General features: G+C 48.1%; 1 protein-coding gene across 5 annotated transcripts in view; it reads right to left on the bottom strand.

Moving 5' to 3' along the window:
- Positions 1 to 23,177, bottom strand: part of PDZD2 (PDZ domain containing 2) — a 559,801-nt gene that overhangs the window by 120,745 nt on the left and 415,879 nt on the right. For all 5 annotated transcript variants that reach the window (XM_063959280.1, XM_063959260.1, XM_063959270.1 and 2 more), the window contains 4 exons: positions 5,965 to 6,076; positions 5,137 to 5,285; positions 2,510 to 2,629; positions 83 to 197 (listed from right to left, as the gene is read on the bottom strand). In XM_063959280.1, the coding sequence (XP_063815350.1) occupies positions 83 to 197; positions 2,510 to 2,629; positions 5,137 to 5,285; positions 5,965 to 6,076 (496 nt within the window). The remainder of the gene's footprint in view (positions 1 to 82; positions 198 to 2,509; positions 2,630 to 5,136; positions 5,286 to 5,964; positions 6,077 to 23,177) is intronic.

The following is a 23,177-nucleotide window of genomic DNA, read 5'->3' as shown; positions in this document are numbered from 1 at the left end:
ACTTTACTGAGCAACTTGCTCGATGTCCTAACCTCTGCAGCCCCCCCCCCCCCGCGCTTCCCCCAACTCTGTCCACTCGTACCTTCTTTTAGTCGCCCATCCGCAGCTGCAGCTCCATTTGAGAAAATCGTCTTTACAAAGATTCCCATCCGGCCTCTGGCAGAATCCTGGCCCCCGACAATGCTGAACCCGAGACCCTGATAACAAGAGACTATTATCACATTGTGCTAATGTTACAGCACTACAAGTCTGAATGTCTGTAAGTATACTCGCTGACATTTTACTTGTGCCCCATGGGAGGTAAGCTGGCATGGGTCACTTCATTGCGGACCCCCGCGCACTTCAATGAAACATTGTGCATTGGGCTGGGGGCAGCTCCACGATGACATTATATACAGTGCAAGGAGTCATGAAACCACCAGGCTCCAAATCAGGGTGTGATCAACCATCATTCAGTAACTGAGCGATAACTACTCCAATCATTTATTTGATTGGCTGGTGTGCGGGATTATAATGCAGTGTACGGCCAAGCTTTACTCATCAGCTACCAGATGTATCAAATAAACACACTGTAGCTAGATTGTGATTGCTTTAGGTGAGGCTGTACCGTGACTGGGATCCGGTCTCTAGGTCGACAGTAACTAGGTCGACACGATCTAAGTTGACCTCTATTGGTCGACAGTAACTAGGTCGACACAATCTAGGTTGACCACTATTGGTCGACAGTAACTAGGTCGACAGGGTTTCTAGGTAGACATGTTCTAGGTCAACAGGTCAAAAGGTCGACATGAGTTTTTCACAATTTTTAAAATTTTTTTGGACCTTTTCATACTTAACGGTCCACGTGGACTACGATTGGAAGCGAGCCATGCAAGGGGACATGGGGGGTCATTCCGACCCGTTCGCACTCAGCGGTTTATCGCGGCAGTGCGAACGGGTGCGGAATGCACATATGCGCGGCGGCCACTGTGCACGTGCGCGACGCTGCCCGGTGACAGACGTCTTCGGGTTACGTCGCATCTAAAGAAGAAAGCGGTCGCAGGACGGACCGCAAAGAAGATTGACAGGACGGAGGCGTGGCAGGACGGGGATGGGCCGTTTGGAGCCGTTTTCGGGGAGTGGTGAGTATAACGCAGGCGTGTCCAGCAGAACGGAGGGCGGAGGAGTGACATCATAGCCGGGACCATCATCACTGGATCCATCGCACAGGGTAAGTATGTCCAGGCCTTTTCTAGTTTTGCCTGACATTTTTTTAGCTTAGCAAGGCTCCACAAGCGATCGCAGCCCTGATACGCTAAAATACACTCCCCCATAGGCGTGTACTATTGATCGCAGCAGCAGCAGCAAAAAGTTGCAGGCTGCAATCAACTCGGAATGACCACCATAGTGCACTAATTGGGGTTCCCGGTCACTTTACGATGAAAAAGACACCAAAAAAACATAAAAAACACATCTCAGCCTTTTGACCTGTCGACCTAAAGACCCTGTCGACCAATAGTGGTCGACCTACACACTGTCGACCTGTTACTATCTACCTTCCATACCACACCCACCGTGTCTAACCAGTGCAAAAACTATCCATGGCAATTACTAGAAACCAACATCTGCCGTCTGTTAATGTTCTAAAAAGGCAAGAACGTTCGGTCATAAAAAGTGATCTTTAATGATCTATGAAACACATGCTTTTTTAATCATACAATACATTGCAACATTCAATAATATTTACTATTTCAAAAAGATAAAAATAAAAATGTGGCATCATCGTAGCGTGCTTTTGTTATTATGGTTGCGTTTTTTTTTTACACTCTATAAAGTGCCGTTGACTTTTATTACGCAGCTTCAGCAGGGAGTTCCATATACACAGTCATCTAGGAAAACAAACAACGCAGAGAGCAGCTGAATCAAATAAAGAGAAGTTTAAAATGAGTTTTTTTCAAGAGAAAATAGACGCTCCTGGCAGGGGACTGCGTAAATACATTGGTTGAAGCCCCAAAAGTCTTGAATTACAAACAAGAAACACATACGGAGGAGTTACCTTTATTTGTGTGTGTGTGTGTGTGTGTGTGTGTGTGTGTGTGTGTGTGTGTGTGTGTGTGGGACGGCAGGGGGGGGGGGGGGGTAAAATATTGCCAGACCCCATCGCTCTTAGTTGCGTCCAATTTCAGTGACAACAGCGCTTGTAAGATCTTTTGCAAAGCAGAGGACATGGTGATAAATAACTCGGTGTAAAAACACTTCTCGGAAAGCTGCGCTGAGAGTGCCCTGGTCATTAAGGAGGTCAGGAATTACGGTATATATTTTAAGGCTTGGTGGCCGTGTATGTCAGTTATGAAATGTGTAGCATAGGAGGAGGACGGGAAGGGGGCACATAAAAACAAAAACAAAAAAACCTACTGCAGCTCTGCAAACTGGTTGCTTGGATTCCTGATGAAGCTTACATGTTCCTTTAGAAACCTTTTTTACTCAGATGGATCTTTTAGTGGAAACTATTCCCTCAGTACAGATTTACCTTCCCTTGGCCCTTCATTAAGACGATATTTGAGATGATGGATGGCTGAGCGAACCTCCAGGGGGACTCCACCTGCGCAGTGCTTAGAGACCTCGCCGTCTTCTTCACGAAAGCGTATTCCTGGCGAAAGAGATTAAGAGGTTTCTTGACGTATGAAGAAGTCACATCAGACTAAAATGTTGCTACGGAGGCAGGCGGTTCTTCTCTGATCAGCAATGTGCTGCGTATAATTACTGGAATTAGGAATACTTGACGGAAATTGTCTAATTAGGGGCGGCATTTCCCGAAATTTACATTCATGCTGATAGGAGTCTCCCAACAGTTTAGAAAACAGTAAGTACAGGATTGTATAGCGTGATTCCCAAATTACCCCTGAATTGGACCAAGTATCTTTTTTTAAAGGGCTAAATGGCGTGGTTTCACTTTCATGTTGGCACAGCTGCCGAGTAGACTTTGGAACTCTATTGCGCATGCAATATTACGCCATGGTTCAGGTGACTTATCTACTGCACATGAGCAGATTTATGGGAAAATCTCAACCATGCCATTTTCCCAGTAGTTTCTGCAGTGCTGTCACTAGAAAGGAAAGTTACAGACCAGAGTGTGCTAGAAGCACCAGAGCAGAGAGTGACACCGCAGGCAGGAAAGAGGAACTGCACGGGTTGTGACAAGTGCAGGGTGCTAGAATGAACACTAGGTCATCACTAGATCATATCTTCTAGGTTTGCTTTTTTTATATGTTTGCATAAAGTTACAGTTGTTCAGTACCGTACCTCCCAACGGCCCGAATCCAGCAGGACAGCCATAATTGGAGGGGATTGACGGGTAGGTACTATGGTTGCTGGTGCCTGCAGCTATTGTACAATGAGGTTAGAGGAAGCCAGTGGTGTTGAAAGAGGCTTAGCACTTCTGAAAGCTATGCATGCCCCTAGGATGGTGGCAATGCCTTCTGCAACGTGACCATGGGCACTGTGACGGGCACCCTTTAATATAGGGGTGGGTGAATCATTATTCTATATGTTACATAGACGACAGAACCAATAAAACCCACTACTGAATTGTTGAGAGAGAACTAAACAAAAACAAATCAAACAAAACGTATAAAACCAAACCACTGCTGAGCCACAGACAGCAGAGACGTCATAACTAATATCTCCATTCTATGTAACTATTAGACAACAAAGGAACATCTGTAATGCTAGTACAGGGGAAAGCGTATACAAATACAACAGAGAAGCGTATACAAACAACAGTATAATGCTAGTGCAACATATATATCACCAACAGGTGTTTTTTCCCTTTGCCGTTTCATGGTGATAAAAGTAGGGAGGCGTTTAGGGTCTGTACCTGGTACTAGAAGCAGGTAAACCAGCCACATCACAAAGTGGGAATTGCATGTCGGGGGATACATGCTTAAAGAGCTGGGCTAATAGTGAACACAATGGGGGGGGGGGGGGGGGGGGTATTCAATTGTTTGAAAAGTCAGTTGGGTGTCTGTTTTTCCCTGTCTAATAAACAGGAACAAACAGACACCCAACCGACTTTTCAAACAACTGCATATCCCATTATCTGAGGCATAAGATAGGTATTAAAAAAATAGGGACACCCTAAGTATTAGACAGAAGCGGAAGGGTTAAAAACACAAGATAGCGATAAATATATAAATGTTTTATAAGTGACGAATATTAAAGGGTGGGTTTTTCTGTAGCCTTCTAGTAGGTGCTTAAAGGGACATTTACTAAGCAGTGATAAGAGCGGAGAAGTGACCATGGCAACCAATAAGCACTGAAGTAACATCTATAATTTGCATACTATAAAATGATACAGAGCTGCTGATTGGTTGATGGAGCCACTCCTCCACTGGCTCACTTCTCCACTCTTATCACTGCTTAGTAAATGTCCCTTTAAGTGACTTATCCCCTGTATCAGGTTTTATAACTGTGCCTGTTACAGCAAGCGACTTACATGGACGAGACCATGACGACGAACATGAGGCAAAGAAAGACGCGTCCAAGTGAGAAATGAAGTAGTGAGAAATAGCGAAAAAACAGCAAAGAAACAGCACAAACCATAAATAACTCATCTGAGATACATCACTGTTTGACCATCAAAAAGTCTAAAATATTTAAGTAAAAAATGTAAATGTTTTTTCTTCAACAATGGCGGTACTCCGAGTAATGTGCACATATTGTGTCGCCACGACACTGTTCTGCCAATTGTGTATCCCCCCTTATAAGAGAACACTTGGGTTGGATGCAACATCCAGTTATTCACCTATGTATATGGTGACAAGTTATCAGCGCAAATTTCCATGGCCAATGGTCACAAACCAAGCTGACACAATATCAACATATTTTGGTCCAAAATTGGTATCTATCGGGGTGGAACCAGCTGTAGAACGATCGATAAACAGATACCGGTAATTGGTTAAGCCTAAAGGATTAGGAAATTCCCCTTCCTATGTAGCCAGAAATTTCATGCCAACAAAGTGTAAGAAAAAAGATTGTGAGTAACTGATGCGTCACCTGGAGAATAAGAACCAAAAATGATATTTTAATCTTAAAGACAACTTTTCACTTTAGCGTCCACTGGGCATACAATACTTGATTACACTACAGATTCCTAACCTGTCGGGACCCTGTGGGTTCCAGATGCTGCGGCAGGGAATGTTTCCGACCCCCACATGAAAGTCTGTCTCCTTTATCGATATAAGTGTCTCCGTTGGCCACTGCCAGCTCGTCATCTTCTCCCACCGACTCCAAGCGGCTGCCGCTTCCTGCAACGTACAGGTTCATCAAATTACAAGCTCATAATTCTAGGAATGAAAGCATCACTATATATTATATACATTATATATGTATATCAATTCTTTCAGCCCTCTGTCAGTACGGATGGTGTAATGGTTAGCATTACTGCCTCATAGCACTGAGGTCATGGGTTCGATTCCCACCATGACCCTAACTGTGTGGAGTTTGTATATTCTCCCCGTACTTGCGTGGGTTTCCTCCCACAATCCAAAAATATACTGGTAGGTTAATTGGCTCCCAACAAAATTAACCCTAGCGTGAATGTGTGTGCGTGTACATGTGGTAGGGAATATAGATTGTAAGCTCCACTGGGGCAGGGACTGATGTGAATGGGAAAAATATTCTCTGTAAAGCGCTGCGGAATGTGTGTGCGCTATATAAATAACTGGTAATAAATAATACCGTTCCCGGCTCAGTTCTGCGACTCTGATATTAAGTAGTGTGCCAGGTACCCGCATCATTTACAGTTCATAAATTACCTAACTGACCAACCAAATACTCCAGCCTGTCCAATCACACTCCCACTGACCAGAAACCTATTCTGACATGGAATTTCCAACTGCGCATTTAGTTTGGAATTGCCTAAAACTATCCGCCGTGACGGCTGCGTGTGTAAGGCAGGCGAAAAGTTATCCTGTAACATTATACCTTGTGATCGGCTCCTGTACTTCAGGAGACTGGTACCTAGGGTGGGGCTCTGGCAGATTCCCTTAGTATCATCCTCCAATATCTTCTCTTGAAAGTCGTCCGTTTCAGTCACCTTAAAATAAGAGGAAAAAAAAAAGTTTTGTTGCCGTCAGAACAGGTAGATACAATGGAAGCTGTGGCCTGGTAAAGTAAAACAATTCTATACAACAGTGAATGTATTCAACTCATTTACACACTCCAAGTCACTGACTTGAATCAATAAACTACACTGTCAGCAGCCGTTTTTTTCCCCCCTCTCAATATATACCGCTCAGCAATACCCAATCTGAGAGGCCCCATTGTACAACTGATGTATATTAGTATATAAAACCCAATTATTCCCCCTTAGGACGAGTTTCAAAACAAGCGTTACCATTCCTTGCGTTTTATTCCACTTTGATATTGACGGCTAAGCTTTATATCCAATATGAATATATCACGCAGATGAGGTGTCGTTCCTGTTCAGCATTTTATCCTACGGTCATTTTAAATAGGATATTATAGGAATCCCCTGTGCCAGAAATCTTTTGCTATAAAAACTTTCCGTGAGTTTCTCCAAGATTCCATTCATGACACTGATGCTTCCCCCAGTTCTCTCCGAGTATAAGGCCACGATAACACTGAAACAGCCACTGACAAATAAAAGCATATTATAATTAAGTGCACGGTTACTTTGTTAAACATAAATATTTGGTGCCTGACACTGAGGGGAATGTACGCCTGTTTGCTGATGGAATCCGTGTTTTCGCACAGCGCAAGGTCCGTGCTGATAATTTCGCGTCTCTCCCCTCTATGAGATCGCTGAAAGGACGCCTGGGGAACAAGTGCGACAGGGTTCCCCGACAATCTCCTGTCTGCAGGACACTCCAGAAGAGTAATGATGATCCTCATGAGCAGACAGCCAATCAATTCACTAGGAGCAAGTGACATCACTGCAGCATGAGTATCGGTTAAAAACAAAAATGGCTGCCGCTCTGTATAGGTACTGGATTGTCCCTATTGAACCATAAACTGGTCTACGGAGTGGCCCACAGGATAAATGTTTATATTCGTTACAATCTTTTTTTTAAACATGGAAAGCTTTTTCTCTAACGTCCTAAGTGGATGCTGGGGACTCCGTCAGGACCATGGGGAATAGCGGCTCCGCAGGAGACAGGGCACAAAAATAAAGCTTTAGGATTAGGTGGTGTGTACTGGCTCCTCCCCCTATGACCCTCCTCCAAGCCTCAGTTAGGTTTTTGTGCCCGTCCGAGCAGGGTGCAATCTAGGTGGCTCTCCTAAAGAGCTGCTTAGAAAAAGTTTTTTAGGTTTTTTATTTTCAGTGAGTCCTGCTGGCAACAGGCTCACTGCATCGAGGGACTTAGGGGAGAGAATTTCAACTCACCTGCGTGCAGGATGGATTGGATTCTTAGGCTACTGGACACCATTAGCTCCAGAGGGAGTCGGAACACAGGTCTCACCCTGGGGTTCGTCCCGGAGCCGCGCCGCCGACCCCCCTTACAGATGCTGAAGATTGAAGGTCCGGAAACAGGCGGCAGAAGGCTCTTCAGTCTTCATAAAGGTAGCGCACAGCACTGCAGCTGTGCGCCATTGTTGTCACACACTTCACACCAAGCGGTCACGGAGGGTGCAGGGCGCTGCTGGGGGCGCCCTGGGCAGCAATATTTTAATACCTTATGGCAAAAGAATACATCACATATAGCCATTGAGGCTATATGTATGTATTTAACCCATGCCAGTTATCTAAAACTACGGGAGGAAAGCCCGCCGAAATAGGGGGCGGGGCTTATTCTCCTCAGCACACAGCGCCATTTTCCTGCTCAGCTCCGCTGTGAGGAAGGCTCCCAGGACTCTCCCCTGCACTGCACTACAGAAACAGGGTAAAACAGAGAGGGGGGGCATTTTTTGGCGATATATTGGATATATTTAAGCTGCTATAAGGAACAACACTTATATAAGGTTGTTCCCATATATATTATAGCGCTTGGGTGTGTGCTGGCAAACTCTCCCTCTGTCTCCCCAAAGGGCTAGTGGGGTCCTGTCTTCGATAAGAGCATTCCCTGTGTGTCTGCTGTGTGTCGGTACGTGTGTGTCGACATGTATGAGGACGATGTTGGCGTGGAGGCAGAGCAATTGCCGATAATGGTGATGTCACCCCCCAGGGAGTCGACACCGGAATGGATGGCTTTGTTTATGGAATTACGTGATAATGTCAGCACATTACAAAAATCAGTTGACGACATGAGACGGCCGGCAAACCAGTTAGTGCCTGCCCAGGCGTCTCAGACACCGTCAGGGGCTGTAAAGCGCCCTTTACCTCAGTCGGTCGACACAGACCCAGACACAGACACTGAATCTAGTGTCGACGGTGATGAAACAAACGTATTTTCAAGTAGGGCCACACGTTATATGATCACGGCAATGAAGGAGGCTTTGCATATCTCTGATACTGCAAGTACCACAAAAAGGGGTATTATGTGGGGGGTGAAAAAACTACCTGTAGTTTTTCCTGAATCAGAGGAATTAAATGATGTATGTGATGAAGCGTGGGTTAACCCAGATAGAAAAATGCTAATTTCAAAAAAGTTATTAGCATTATACCCTTTCCCGCCAGAGGTTAGGGCGCGCTGGGAAACACCCCCTAGGGTGGATAAGGCGCTCACACGCTTATCAAAACAAGTGGCGTTACCGTCTCCTGATACGGCCGCCCTCAGGGATCCAGCGGATAGGAGACTGGAAACTACCCTAAAAAGTATATACACACATACTGGTGTTATACTGCGACCGGCCATCGCCTCAGCCTGGATGTGCAGTGCGGGGGTCGTCTGGTTGGATTCCCTGACTGAAAATATTGATACCCTGGATAGGGACAGTATTTTATGGACTATAGAGCAATTAAAGGATGCTTTCCTTTATATGCGAGATGCGCAGAGAGATATTTGCACTCTGGCATCGAGAGTAAATGCGATGTCCATATCTGCCAGAAGGAGTTTATGGACGCGACAGTGGTCAGATGATGCGGATTCCAAACGACATATGGAAGTATTGCCGTATAAAGGGGAGGAATTATTTGGCGTCGGTCTATCGGATCTGGTGGCCACGGCAACTGCCGGAAAATCCACTTTTTTACCTCAGACCCCCTCCCAACAGAAAAAGACACCGTCTTTTCAGCCGCAGTCCTTTCGGTCCTATAAGAACAAGCGGACAAAAGGACAGTCATATCTGCCTCGGGGCAGAGGAAGGGGTAAGAGAGGGTAGCAAGCAGCCCCTGCCCAGGAACAGAAGCCCTCCCAGGGTTCTGCAAAGCCCTCAGCATGACGCTGGGGCCTTACAAGAGGACTCAGGAGCGGTGGGGGGTCGACTCAAGAATTTCAGCGCACAGTGGGCTTGCTCACAGGTGGACCCTGGATTCTGCAGGTAGTATCTCAGGGTTACAGGTTGGAATTCGAGAAGTCTCCCCCTCGCCGGTTCCTAAAGTCTGCTTTGCCAACGTCTCCCTCAGACAGGGCGACGGTATTGGAAGCCATTCACAAGCTGTTTTCTCAGCAGGTGATAGTCAAGGTACCCCTCCTACAACAGGGAAAGGGGTATTACTCCACGCTATTTGTGGTACCGAAGCCGGACGGCTCGGTAAGACCTATTCTAAATCTGAAATCTTTGAACCTGTACATACAAAAATTCAAGTTCAAGATGGAGTCACTCAGAGCAGTGATAGCGAATCTGGAAGAAGGGGACTTTATGGTTTCCCTGGACATAAAGGATGCTTACCTGCATGTCCCAATTTGCCCTTCACATCAAGGGTACCTCAGGTTCGTGGTGCAAAACTGTCATTATCAGTTTCAGACGCTGCCGTTTGGATTGTCCACGGCACCTCGGGTCTTTACCAAGGTAATGGCCGAAATGATGATCCTTCTACGAAGAAGAGGCGTATTAATTATCCCTTACTTGGACGATCTCCTGATAAGGGCAAGGTCCAGAGAACAGCTGGAGGACGGAGTAGCACTAACCCAACTAGTGCTGCAACAACACGGGTGGATTCTGAATTTTCCAAAATCTCAGTTGACCCCGACGACACGTCTGCTGTTCCTGGGAATGATTCTGGACACGGTTCAGAAAAAGGTGTTTCTTCCGGAGGAGAAAGCCAGGGAGTTATCCGAACTTGTCAGGAACCTCCTAAAACCAGGGACAGTGTCTGTGCATCAATGCACAAGAGTCCTGGGAAAGATGGTGGCTTCTTACGAAGCGATTCCATTCGGCAGATTCCACGCACGAACTTTTCAGTGGGATCTGCTGGACAAATGGTCCGGATCGCATCTGCAGATGCATCAGCGGATAACCTTATCGCCACGGACAAGGGTGTCTCTTCTGTGGTGGTTGCAGAGTGCTCATCTGTTAGAGGGCCGCAGATTCGGCATACAGGACTGGGTCCTGGTGACCACGGATGCCAGTCTGAGAGGCTGGGGAGCGGTCACACAGGGAAGAAACTTCCAGGGAGTATGGTCAAGCCTGGAGATGTCTCTTCACATAAATATACTGGAGCTAAGAGCGATTTACAATGCTCTAAGTCTGGCAAAACCCCTGCTTCAGGGTCAGCCGGTGTTGATCCAGTCGGACAACATCACGGCAGTCGCCCACGTAAACAGACAGGGCGGCACAAGAAGCAGGACAGCAATGGCAGAAGCTGCAAGGATTCTTCGCTGGGCGGAAGATCATGTGATAGCACTGTCAGCAGTATTCATTCCGGGAGTGGACAACTGGGAAGCAGACTTCCTCAGCAGACACGATCTACACCCGGGAGAGTGGGGACTTCATCCAGAAGTCTTCCACATGATTGTGAACCGTTGGGAAAAACCAATGGTGGATATGATGGCGTCCCGCCTCAACAAAAAACTGGACAGGTATTGCGCCAGGTCAAGAGACCCTCAGGCAATAGCTGTGGACGCTCTGGTAACACCGTGGGTGTTCCAGTCAGTGTATGTGTTCCCTCCTCTGCCTCTCATACCAAAAGTACTGAGAATTATACGGCAAAAGGGAGTAAGAACGATACTAGTGGCTCCGGATTGGCCAAGAAGAACTTGGTACCCGGAACTTCAAGAGATGCTCACGGAGGATCCGTGGCCTCTACCTCTAAGACGGGACCTGCTTCAGCAGGGACCGTGTCTATTCCAAGACTTACCGCGGCTGCGTTTGACGGCATGGCGGTTGAACGCCGAATTCTAAGGGAAAAAGGCATTCCGGAAGAGGTCATTCCTACACTGGTAAAAGCCAGGAAGGAGGTGACTGCACAACATTATCACCGCATTTGGAGAAAATATGTTGCGTGGTGTGAGGCCAGGAAGGCCCCCACGGAGGAATTTCAACTGGGTCGATTCCTACATTTCCTGCAAACAGGATTGTCTATGGGCCTCAAATTGGGGTCCATTAAGGTTCAAATTTCGTCCCTGTCGATTTTCTTCCAGAAAGAATTGGCTTCAGTTCCTGAAGTCCAGACTTTTGTAAAAGGAGTACTACATATACAGCCCCCGGTTGTGCCCCCAGTGGCACCGTGGGATCTTAATGTAGTCTTGGATTTTCTCAAATCCCATTGGTTTGAGCCGCTCAAATCGGTGGAGTTGAAGTATCTTACATGGAAAGTAACCATGCTACTGGCCCTGGCTTCAGCCAGGAGAGTATCAGAATTGGCGGCTTTATCATATAAGAGCCCATATCTGATTTTCCATACGGACAGGGCAGAACTGCGGACGCGTCCTCATTTTCTGCCTAAGGTGGTGTCAGCGTTTCACCTGAACCAGCCTATTGTGGTGCCTGCGGCTACTAACGATTTGGAGGATTCCAAGTTGTTGGACGTGGTCCGGGCATTGAAAATATATATTTCAAGAACGGCGGGAGTCAGAAAGTCTGACTCACTGTTTATATTGTATGCACCCAACAAGATGGGTGCTCCTGCTTCTAAGCGGACGATTGCTCGTTGGATTTGTAGCACAATTCAACTTGCACATTCTGTGGCAGGCTTGCCACAACCTAAATCTGTCAAGGCCCATTCCACAAGGAAAGTGGGCTCATCCTGGGCGGCTGCCCGGGGGGTCTCGGCATTACAACTCTGCCGAGCTGCTACTTGGTCAGGGGCAAACACGTTTGCAAAATTCTACAAATTTGATACCCTGGCTGAGGAGGACCTTGAGTTCTCTCATTCGGTGCTGCAGAGTCATCCGCACTCTCCCGCCCGTTTGGGAGCTTTGGTATAATCCCCATGGTCCTGACGGAGTCCCCAGCATCCACTTAGGACGTTAGAAAAAATAAGAATTTACTTACCGATAATTCTATTTCTCGTAGTCCGTAGTGGATGCTGGGCGCCCATCCCAAGTGCGGATTGTCTGCAATACTTGTACATAGTTATTGTTACAAACAAATTCGGGTTGTTATTGTTGTGAGCCGTCTGTTTAGAGGCTCCTACGTTTGTCATACTGTTAACTGGGTTCAGATCACAAGTTATACGGTGTGATTGGTGTGGCTGGTATGAGTCTTACCCGGGATTCAATATCCTTCCTTATTGTGTACGCTCGTCCGGGCACAGTATCCTAACTGAGGCTTGGAGGAGGGTCATAGGGGGAGGAGCCAGTACACACCACCTAATCCTAAAGCTTTATTTTTGTGCCCTGTCTCCTGCGGAGCCGCTATTCCCTATGGTCCTGACGGAGTCCCCAGCATCCACTACGGACTACGAGAAATAGAATTATCGGTAAGTAAATTCTTATTATTTGTATTCATTGAAAGTGCGCAATGACATCGGAAAGAGAACAGTACTTATATATAATCTAATACATAAAAAAGTCCCGCATATAATATATGCATTCTGATGTCATCGCCTATAATTTGCGGAGCTCTGATGTCACGCGGTTCTGCGTTCATTAGAAATGTGTGTTGAAGGTATTAATGCTCCCTGTAATATAAATAAACCGATATTATAAGTTACCGCAAATATAAGGGACCTATATAGAGACAAGCAGACTGGTTCCTTTATATGGGTACAGGACTACAGGACGACTTTTCCATATGGGCTATAGTAGTCGGTGCAGTATCACATTTACTCCCTACATTTATTACACTACTGGGGGGAATTCAATTGTTTGAAAAGATGGTTGGGTGTCTGTTTCTTTCTATTAGATAGGAAAATACAGACTCCCAACTGACTTTTCAAACAATTGAATCCCCTCCTTATGTGTCTGCAAAGTTCCTCCATAACAATCCAATATTATTTTCAGTTTAGTGCATTTAAACCCGCCGATCTCACTAGAAACGCAGTTGGGGGACGTGTGTCTGAGATACCGCTCAGTATGAAATATACATTTTTTACAGTTTGAGGAGGAGGAAATTGTATTTTATAGGTCTGAGGCAGATTGTCACACAGGCATGCCTTTCAGGGCTGCTAGTGCTTAAACATATGGCCGTACTTATGTAGGAAGGTTACTACTGGGGTCAGACCGAAGCTTTCTACTGAAAAATTCCAGATTGTCAGCTGCTCATCAGTTTATCTGCCTGAAACCCAGACGTCATCCCCCCCCCCCCCCCACCTAATCTGAGATCAGTGCAGATGTGGGATGTACTGCAGCAACACGCATAGCAAGCGTCGTACACCATAACTCCCAACATCGCAGATTGGGAAGGGGGCCTACAGCACACCAAGGGTCACAGTTTTGGCATGGCCAGTGTTGATGCATTTTGCATAAAAACATTTGTATGTTGTTTGATTTTTTTTAAATGGAAATATAACACCTCCTGCAAATTGGGAGGAACTGTCTGAGCGCGGGATGGAGGCGCAGTCCCCTGGAATTCGAGACTCGTTGAAAAAGTGGCGGTTTGGAGGAATGACCTCAAGAACACCACCAGTGACCACCTTGTGGAATGGAGACTACTCATCCACCAAAGCCGCAATAAGGGGAATGGACGCAACTAGAGAAGACTAGTTTGGCGCAATACATTTCGTTTTGTCAGAAGCCACTTAACCTACCGGTATGTTTCGGGGACTGTGGGAGACAATCGAAGCCCCAGGAAGAAACCCACACAAGCATGGGAAGAACATACACCAGAGGTTCTCAAAAGAGTTCCTCAAGGCACCCCAACGGTTCAGGGTTTAGGTATATCCATGGATCAGCACGGATGGTTAGATCAAATGAAGGGGTCTATTTACTAAGCCTTGGATGGAGATAAAGTCGACGGAGATAAAGTAGCAGCCAATCGGCTGCTAACTGACATGCCACAGGTTGTGTTTTAAAAATGACAGTTATGAGCTGATTGACTGGTACTTTATCTCCATCCAAGGCTTTGTAAATAGACCCCATAGGGGTCAATTCAATTCGGCAACTTATGAATAGCGCCGGGAATTAGCTCCCGACGCTATTCAATTCAGCTCCAGTTAAGTCGGCGATGTCCCGTTTTCGCCGACTAAACAGGTTGAATTGTCGGGTGAACGGGCATTCTCCGACTTAACTCCCCGGCGCGAGGCTGATTCCCGACAGAATCAGCCTCGCGCCGGCCGCGAGGAAGCACTTTTGTCGGGTTTCTTCTCTCATCCCCGGGGATGAGAGAAGAATTCCCGACAATTGCGGGTAACTAGCAGCTGAATTGAATAGCGTCGGGAGCTAATTCCCGGCGCTATTCATAAGTTGCCGAATTGAATTGACCCCTTAGTCACCTGCGGCCAAACATGGATAAACTTAAAACCTAGACTGTTGGGGTGCCTTGAGGACCGCGTTTGAGAACCTCTGACATACACGCTTCCCACAGGTAGGTCCTAGGTGGGAAGGCTTACCACTGTGCCACTGTGATGCCCCTAATTTAGAATTTTTGATTGCTGGTAGGTATATGGACTCGGGGAGATTTATCAAATCTTGGAGAGCGATAAAGTGGAAAGAGATAAAGTATCAATCAATCAGCTCCCAACGGTCATTTTACAGGCTGTGTTACAAGAATCACAGTCAGAAGCTGATTTGTTTCTATGAGCAAATTCTCCGCCATATCTCTCTCCAAAGCTTGGCACATCTCCCCCTTCCTCTATAAAGTTGTTTGGAAGCCACTTTTAAGTGAAAATAAACAAATTGGTTCCCATCCTGGATAGTGGGGAGTGCTGCCGCTTGCGGTCTGTATTCCATCAGTGACATGCTTGGCGATATAACGCTTAAATGGAATGAATCCTCTGCGCTCCAGTGTTTTGAAACACAACACGTTGATTAGAATGACAAATAGCCGCTCACGAGATACGATTACAGCAACATATTTCTGTTAACAATAGACAGCCGGCGTTTTTTTTTTGCCAAAACAGAATTTGTTTCCTTCTCCCTAAATGGTCTGTTAATTATCATTTTATTATTTTATTTTTATATATATTTTTTTTAAAGTACTCCTGCAGGTCTTTGTTGGCTCAGGCTCATCAGAAACAATTCACAGGATCTTGAAGCCTCCATCCTGTTTTATTCGGAATTTATCCTGACGATTTGCCAAGACGTGCAAAGTCCCTGGTGTCTCGCAGGAAGTCTCCTGGAGCTTCCAGCTCATCGCTGCTGCTGCTGCGGGTGACATGCGAAATCTGTGCAGATACCGAGCTGACAGCGGCGGCTTGGCGAATGCTGGGGAGAGGCCAGATGTTCGGGTCACCCTGCGAACCTTGGCTGTATTAGCTGCTCGGTGATCTCTGATCATGACCCTTTAACTCTGCATGGTGATAGAAGGTGCTCTGGATTTCATAGCTGGCCTGGGACCTACGTGGATAGGGGCAGATTTACGGTGCACAGAGGCCACGTTTGCGCATACAGGTGTAGTATATATAATAAGAAATATCCTAGCCGTCAAAGGGCCTGAAACCTAAAGAATGTGGGCGAATGGAGAGAGGACACTGCAAAACGCATTCTGCCGGCCAATCTCTAAGCGGCAATTCATTATTGTTTTCAATTACTGCAGTAAAAAAAATCCCTGACCACTGCAATGAACTGTATGAGATCAGAGTAACGTTACTTGCATATAGCTGGGGAAGGCAATAACAGTACAGGTATTCGTGTCAGTGCAATATAGGTTACATTTTTAAACGGGGGAGGGGGGGGGGGGGGGGGGGGTTGGCAATTCAATTTAAGGTGATGGACCTCCAACATGACACATTTCCCCTCTCACCCCAAAGAGGTATGCAGGAAAATGTGTGCTATTTGTGCTATTGGCCTAGCATTTTAATTCAGGAAGCGTGCAGCTGGCAACCACGCATCCCCTAGCCCCCAAGGTGTTTTAGGAACCTATCTGAAGCATCGTGTCATCTAAAAGCAGAAAAACAACAGCTTTTCAAAACTGTACATCTGGCTGCAGCTTTATAGGAATACAGATGTCTAGACGGATGCATAGAGGGGGAAGGTGGACAAAGTAACTGCACGTTCAGACCGACAAACCTAAGAGCCAGATACACCTGTTCGGAAGCCAGGGGAAAGGTCCATCCCAAGAGCTCTGAGCAAAGCCCCCTAAACGTCTGGCATCACGGATACGTTTTTGGGAGTTTTCCTGCAATAATTACGCGGCTTCCTTCGCCAGGTGCTGAGGTGACCCCTTCATAAGCGACTCCACACTGCCCAAATCCATGGGAAAGAGAAAAAAACATCTGTTCCAATCGACCACTTTCCCATATCAGGGAGCGCGGCACGTTTACAGGACTTGGCAGCTCTGAAATACATTTTTATTAAAACACCAGATACTGTTTCCCTTCCCGGTCTCCCAGCCCCGCACATATGATCTCAATTTAATCATGTGGAACATTAGCAGTTAGAGGGTTTAGAACGCTGTGACAGGTTTCAGGGCTCACCGTCGGAGCAGCGTGGCCTGGCTAATTGGCCGCCATTATACGGAGACGTACAAATCACTTGTGTCATGAGGATTAGTGGGCCCCCCTGGGAGCAGGTTTAATTAAGGTAGGGTATTTAAGTTTCATTTATGCCTTCACTACCGAACGCAGATAACTTTTGGCAATAATTTTCAGCTAAAGTAACGAATTATGATCGTCTTGGAAATTCCACCACTGAAGGATGAAGGCAAAAACCTTCAAATCTATTTAGCAGATGTTGGATTCTCATCCATGAGCCTCTCCTGGGCAATCTGCAAAAAAGCAGCGAGCTCTCAGTTCATTGAAAAAAGGATGACACGCTCTATAGTAAGTCACGCACCCAAATCCCTTACTGCTTAAAGGGCCCGCACCCTCCGAAATATCTTTTGATAATTGTGTACAGTAGACATAACTTATGTTGCGTCTCTGCTCAGGAAGTTGCATTTACTACCAATTTGCCTGTATAGAGTCAGATTTTCTATGCTCCCTGATCCAGATATGTCATGCCCGTCCCCAATATTGTACCACATCTCCTGCCACTATACCTGGCCAGAGCTATCTCCTATATATTAGCCCAGATCCGTGACTTTGTGCCTCATTTGCTAACGCTGGGCGGAGTCACAACGCTGGGCGGAGTTAGTCAAATGAGTCACAGATCTGGGCAAATCTATAGGAGACTAGGAGCAGAAGCAGATAGTATGGGAATGGCACAGGCAGGGGTGCATACCTCCCAGCTTTCTTCAGACAGGCAGGGGTGCATACCTCCCAGCTTTCTTCAGGCATGCATGGGTGCATACCTCCCAGCTTTCTTCAGGCAGACAGGGGTGCATACCTCCCAGCTTTCTTCAGGCAGACAGGGGTGCATACCTCCCAGCTTTCTTCAGGCAGACAGGGGTGCATACCTCCCAGCTTTCTTCAGGCAGACAGGGGTGCATACCTCCCAGCTTTCTTCAGGCAGGCAGGGGTGCATACCTCCCAGCTTTCTTCAGGCAGACAGGGGTGCATACCTCCCAGCTTTCTTCAGGCAGACAGGGGTGCATACCTCCCAGCTTTCTTCAGGCAGGCAGGGGTGCATACCTCCCAGCTTTCTTCAGGCAGGCAGGGGTGCATACCTCCCAGCTTTCTTCAGGCAGACAGGGGTGCATACCTCCCAGCTTTCTTCAGGCAGACAGGGGTGCATACCTCCCAGCTTTCTTCAGGCAGGCAGGGGTGCATACCTCCCAGCTTTCTTCAGGCAGGCAGGGGTGCATACCTCCCAGCTTTCTTCAGGCAGACAGGGGTGCATACCTCCCAGCTTTCTTCAGGCAGACAGGGGTGCATACCTCCCAGCTTTCTTCAGGCAGGCAGGGGTGCATACCTCCCAGCTTTCTTCAGGCAGCAGGAGGGACACACGTGCGGCGAAAAGGGGGGGTGGCCACCAAAAAGGGGGTGTGGCTATGCGGAGGACCCGCGATCGCGAGTCACGCCCCGTTTTCGTCAGTGAGGGGGCATGCCCAGCGCTCTGAGAGCTGCTGGCATGCCCCCTCTCCTCCTGTCTCCATTGAATAGACGCTGTGCGCATGCGCACAGCGTCTATTCACCGCTGCTCTGCTAAGCAGAACAGCGAGTACAGGAGCTTCCCAACTGCCCCCACCCACCGCGGGACACTGCGGCCTGCGGGTGGGACAGATCCGTGACTTTGTGCCTCATTTGCTAACGCTGGGCGGAGTCACAACGCTGGGCGGAGTTAGTCAAATGAGTCACAGATCTGGGCAAATCTATAGGAGACTAGGAGCAGAAGCAGATAGTATGGGAATGGCACAGGCAGGGGTGCATACCTCCCAGCTTTCTTCAGGCAGACAGGGGTGCATACCTCCCAGCTTTCTTCAGGCAGACAGGGGTGCATACCTCCCAGCTTTCTTCAGGCAGGCAGGGGTGCATACCTACCAGCTTTCTTCAGGCAGGCAGGGGTGCATACCTCCCAGCTTTCTTCAGGCAGACAGGGGTGCATACCTCCCAGCTTTCTTCAGGCAGACAGGGGTGCATACCTCCCAGCTTTCTTCAGGCAGGCAGGGGTGCATACCTCCCAGCTTTCTTCAGGCAGACAGGGGTGCATACCTCCCAGCTTTCTTCAGGCAGACAGGGGTGCATACCTCCCAGCTTTCTTCAGGCAGACAGGGGTGCATACCTCCCAGCTTTCTTCAGGCAGCAGGAGGGACACACGTGCGGCGAAAAGGGGGGGGGGGGGTGGCCACCAAAAAGGAAGTGTGGCTATGCGGAGGACCCGCGATCGCGAGTCACGCCCCGTTTTCGTCAGTGAGGGGGCATGCCCAGCGCTCTGAGAGCTGCTGGCATGCCCCCTCTCCTCCTGTCTCCATTGAATAGACGCTGTGCGCATGCGCACAGCGTCTATTCACCGCTGCTCTGCTAAGCAGAACAGCGAGTACAGGAGCTTCCCAACTGCCCCCACCCACCGCGGGACACTGCGGCCTGCGGGTGGGACAGCGGGACAGACCCCAAAAACGGGACTGTCCTGCGAAAATCGGGACAGTGGGGAGGTATGGGGGTGTGTGAGGGGGTATGCCGTACAGACAGACGGGCATCGGCTCACTGTGTGCTTGACCCCCCACATCAGCATACTCAGCAGGGTCTCTCTGGCGCGGAGGAGCGTCACTTTCTAGCACACTCCACGCTTCTTAGCTGCAGTTTTGTGGGGCACCAGCAGCTGTGCAGGTTCCGTACTGCCTCTGTTATCTCCAGCCCCGGCAACCCCACCGCTAGCTGCAGCGCTGCCGCCCGCAGTGAGGTGCGCCCTGCTCCTTCACACACTTTAGCCGGCGGGCAGCGCTGCAGAAGTCCGCGCTGCTTCAAGGCTCCGACCCCCTCCTCCCTCCAGCGGCAGCGTCTCCTGGGGGCTAACCAGTCACTCCCAGTCTCCCCTTACCACAGTGCCTGGCTGCCGCGCGAGGTCTGCGGTGTGTGACTGAGGAGGGGGGGAGGGATGCGGATGGGCAGAGGAAGCAGGACTCCAGCCTGAGAGAGTCAGCCATGCCAAGTCTCCAGCAGCAGCAGATCCAAACAGGTTGGAGTGGAACAGCAGCAGCCAGCAGCAGTGACTCCGGTAAGACACATCTGTCTGTCACCACTGTTCTGTCCCTAATACCAATCTCTCCCGTGCCCTGTGTTCTGTCATGTCCCTGTCACCCCTGTCCTTGCCCTGTCACCGTTATCCTGGCCCTTTTACCCTTATCCTGGCCCTTTCACCCTTATCCTGGCCCTATCACCCCTATCATGGTCCTGTCACCCCTATCCTGGCCCTGTCACCCCTGTGCTTGCCCTGTCAACCCTATCCTGGCCCTGTCACCCCTGTCCTGGTCCTGCCACCCCTACCCTGGCCCTGTCACCCCTATCCTGTCCCTGTTATTTCTGTCCTGGCCACATCGCCCCTGTCCTTGCCCCGTCACCCCTGTTCTGACCCTGTCACCGCATACCCTCCAACTACCTTTTTGGCAGGTACAGTACCCGCAGCGCCTCCAGACCCCTCCCCAATGCACCACACCTCCGCACCTTCCCCTCCACCACATGCGGCACCCCACCCCTCCCCCACACGCTGTACCTCCAGACCCCCTACACCACCCGCGGCTCCCAATCCCCCGCCCCTCCACCACCAACAGCACCTCCAGACCCCCTCCACCATCCACCCCGCATATATGTCTCCCCACACACCTGCCCCCCTCCACCCGCAGCATCTGCAGACACTCTCCCCCATCTGCTGCCCCCCCCCCACCCCCCTGCCCCTCCCCCACCCCCACACCTGCACCATCTGCAGCACCTCCGGACCCCCTTCCCCATCCACCGCACCACCTGCACCTGTCCCTCCCCCACCCGCAGAGCCTCCGAATCCCCTATCCCACCCCCGACACCCCTGCCCCTTCCCATCCCACAGCACCTCCGGAAACCTTCACCCATTCGCAACATCCCCGCACCTGCCCCTCCCCCACCCGTGGCACCCTAGCCCCTCCCCCACCAGCAGTGCCTCCGGACCCCTCCCCCACTTGCAGCCCCCACTCCTATGCTCCTCCCCCACCCAAAGCACCTCCCGACCATTCCCCATCCGCCCCCCCCCCACTCGCAGTCCCCCCCTCACCCGCTACATTCTGTACATTGTGCCCTGTAGGCGCTGTTCACGCCGTCGCAAGGGGCTGCGCCTCCTTCACCATCGCACGCCCTTTCATTGTGCAATATTTAACCACTAACAAAGGAATGCAGGTAATACTCCATATAATACAAATATTGAACCCCAGAAAGGCGTGCAAGGGTTAAGGGGGCGTAGTCCCTTGCGACGGTGTGAAGAGCGCCCGTAGGGCGCGATGAAGCACCTAGTTATACTGTAAGAGGATTACCACATTGACAGAGTAACTCTAAAGGATAACAGAGGTTATGGGTAAGAGAAGGCAAACTCTTGCAACTGTACTGTATGCTGAGCTCCGCAACAGTTTCCTAGCACCCTCCTAGAAACTGCTTAGCCATCTTAATACTCGCATTACAAAAACATAAAGAGGGAGATTTGTCAATGCTTGAAAAAAAGAATAATGTGGAGAGCAATAAAGTATAAACCAATCAGCTCCTAACTGTCATTTTTCAAACACAGCCTGTAACATGGCAGGTAAGAGTTGATTGGCTGGTACTTTATCTCTCTCCAAGCATTGATAGAGATTAATGAAAATGGTTACCGTGCCTTTAAAAGAAGATATGTAAATGTTGGGGAATCAGGACAAACAAGCATGTACTGACACAAATGCTTCATATATAATGCCTCTGGGGAACAGGATATACCTCCCAACCTTCCAGATCAATCGGGATTAAGTGGATAGAGCCTGTCATACCTAAATCGTGACATTTGGGGGATATGGAGGCTGTTGCCCACAGCAACATGTTGAGTAACGTAAGGTTATTTTCATGACAGTCGAAGTTCAAGAAAGTTTTTTTTTTCTTTTTTTCTTTTTCTTTTTTTAATATGGCCCCCGGCGGCGCTGTTCCACTGGAGTCTATATATTACAGAAATTATTTCAAGGAATCCTTGCCAAAGAAGCAAAACTTAATGTTTCTAATGTAACTAAGGAATAACAGCCATAGACGTAAGGTACATTGCATATACAGCGCTAACAACATAAACCCTCGCATCACTTACAGCAAAGTTTCTGTCCCGCCCACATCACTTTACCAAGTCCCAGCATAAATTATACATGCAAATAATCTCTGAAGTGTCTGCCAAACCTTCCCCATAAATAATTCTGCCGCTTCTGTTTTATTCATGCGCTCTTACATGTAACATGCTTCTGCAATAAAACAGCAATCTGCAATCTCTTGGAGGGAAATAATGCTCTATTTCAAGAAATTATTCAAGCAAAGTAAATTAACCTGGCAAATCCTAAATAATAAAAGTCTAATGCTGCTCCTCACCTCTATGGGGGGGGGGAATTCAATATCTCACATTAAATATAACAGCACTACATTAAGTGTGTGCACATAGAAGCAAATATAATATATATACCCTGCTCTGGAATGGTCTACAAACGACACTACAAAAAAGAGTAAAAGGAGTGCGAAAAAAGTTCTAGGAATGGTGCGGCAGAGCCGTATGGAGGGCGGTGCAATCACCGCTCCAGGACCAAAGCCGGGAGGATTGGCACAGCTTTTGTTTCCCTCCATCATTGCGAATATGTTAGTGGAGAGGAGCCAGAGAGGAAGAGGAGGAAGAAGAGGAAGGTGCCCAAAGGGGGAAGATTTGGATATAGAGTAGCAGAGAGAACTTGAGGGGGCTGCCCAGTACACAGGAATGTGGGGCAGAGGTAAGTGCTTCTGCAGAACGCAGATTATTTCGGATAAACAGTTGGTAACGTAACAGGACGTACAGTGTATTAGTCGTTTTTTTTTCTGGAATGTAACAACGCATTTTTGATTTTATGGCCAACAAATATTTTTTAATTCCCATAAATTGTGTTCAGATAATAGGCATTGGGATAATCAGCGTTGTAATACTATTTGAACCCAGTTCCCGTCTACGCACGTGAGAGCATTTCTGAAGCCAATCAAACAAAGGCATAATAATTACAGTATTAACAAAAAGCTCCCACAGACAATTCGTAGACAGGGCCGCTGATCATAATACAATCCTGATTTGTTCGTATGGAACATGAATTCTGCCCAAAGTATATTACGTTACCACAACTAGATAAACTTTCAAATGAAATAAATAACAAAAAATGTATTACAAATTTTATTTGAAAGAAAATATTTTACAGCGGCGTTCCGCTTTATTATCCCTTTAATAATGTAATAA

The sequence above is a fragment of the Pseudophryne corroboree genome, chromosome 1, assembly GCF_028390025.1.
Source record: "Pseudophryne corroboree isolate aPseCor3 chromosome 1, aPseCor3.hap2, whole genome shotgun sequence".
NCBI lineage: Eukaryota > Metazoa > Chordata > Amphibia > Anura > Myobatrachidae > Pseudophryne > Pseudophryne corroboree.
This window is presented reverse-complemented; position numbering and strand designations above follow the sequence as displayed.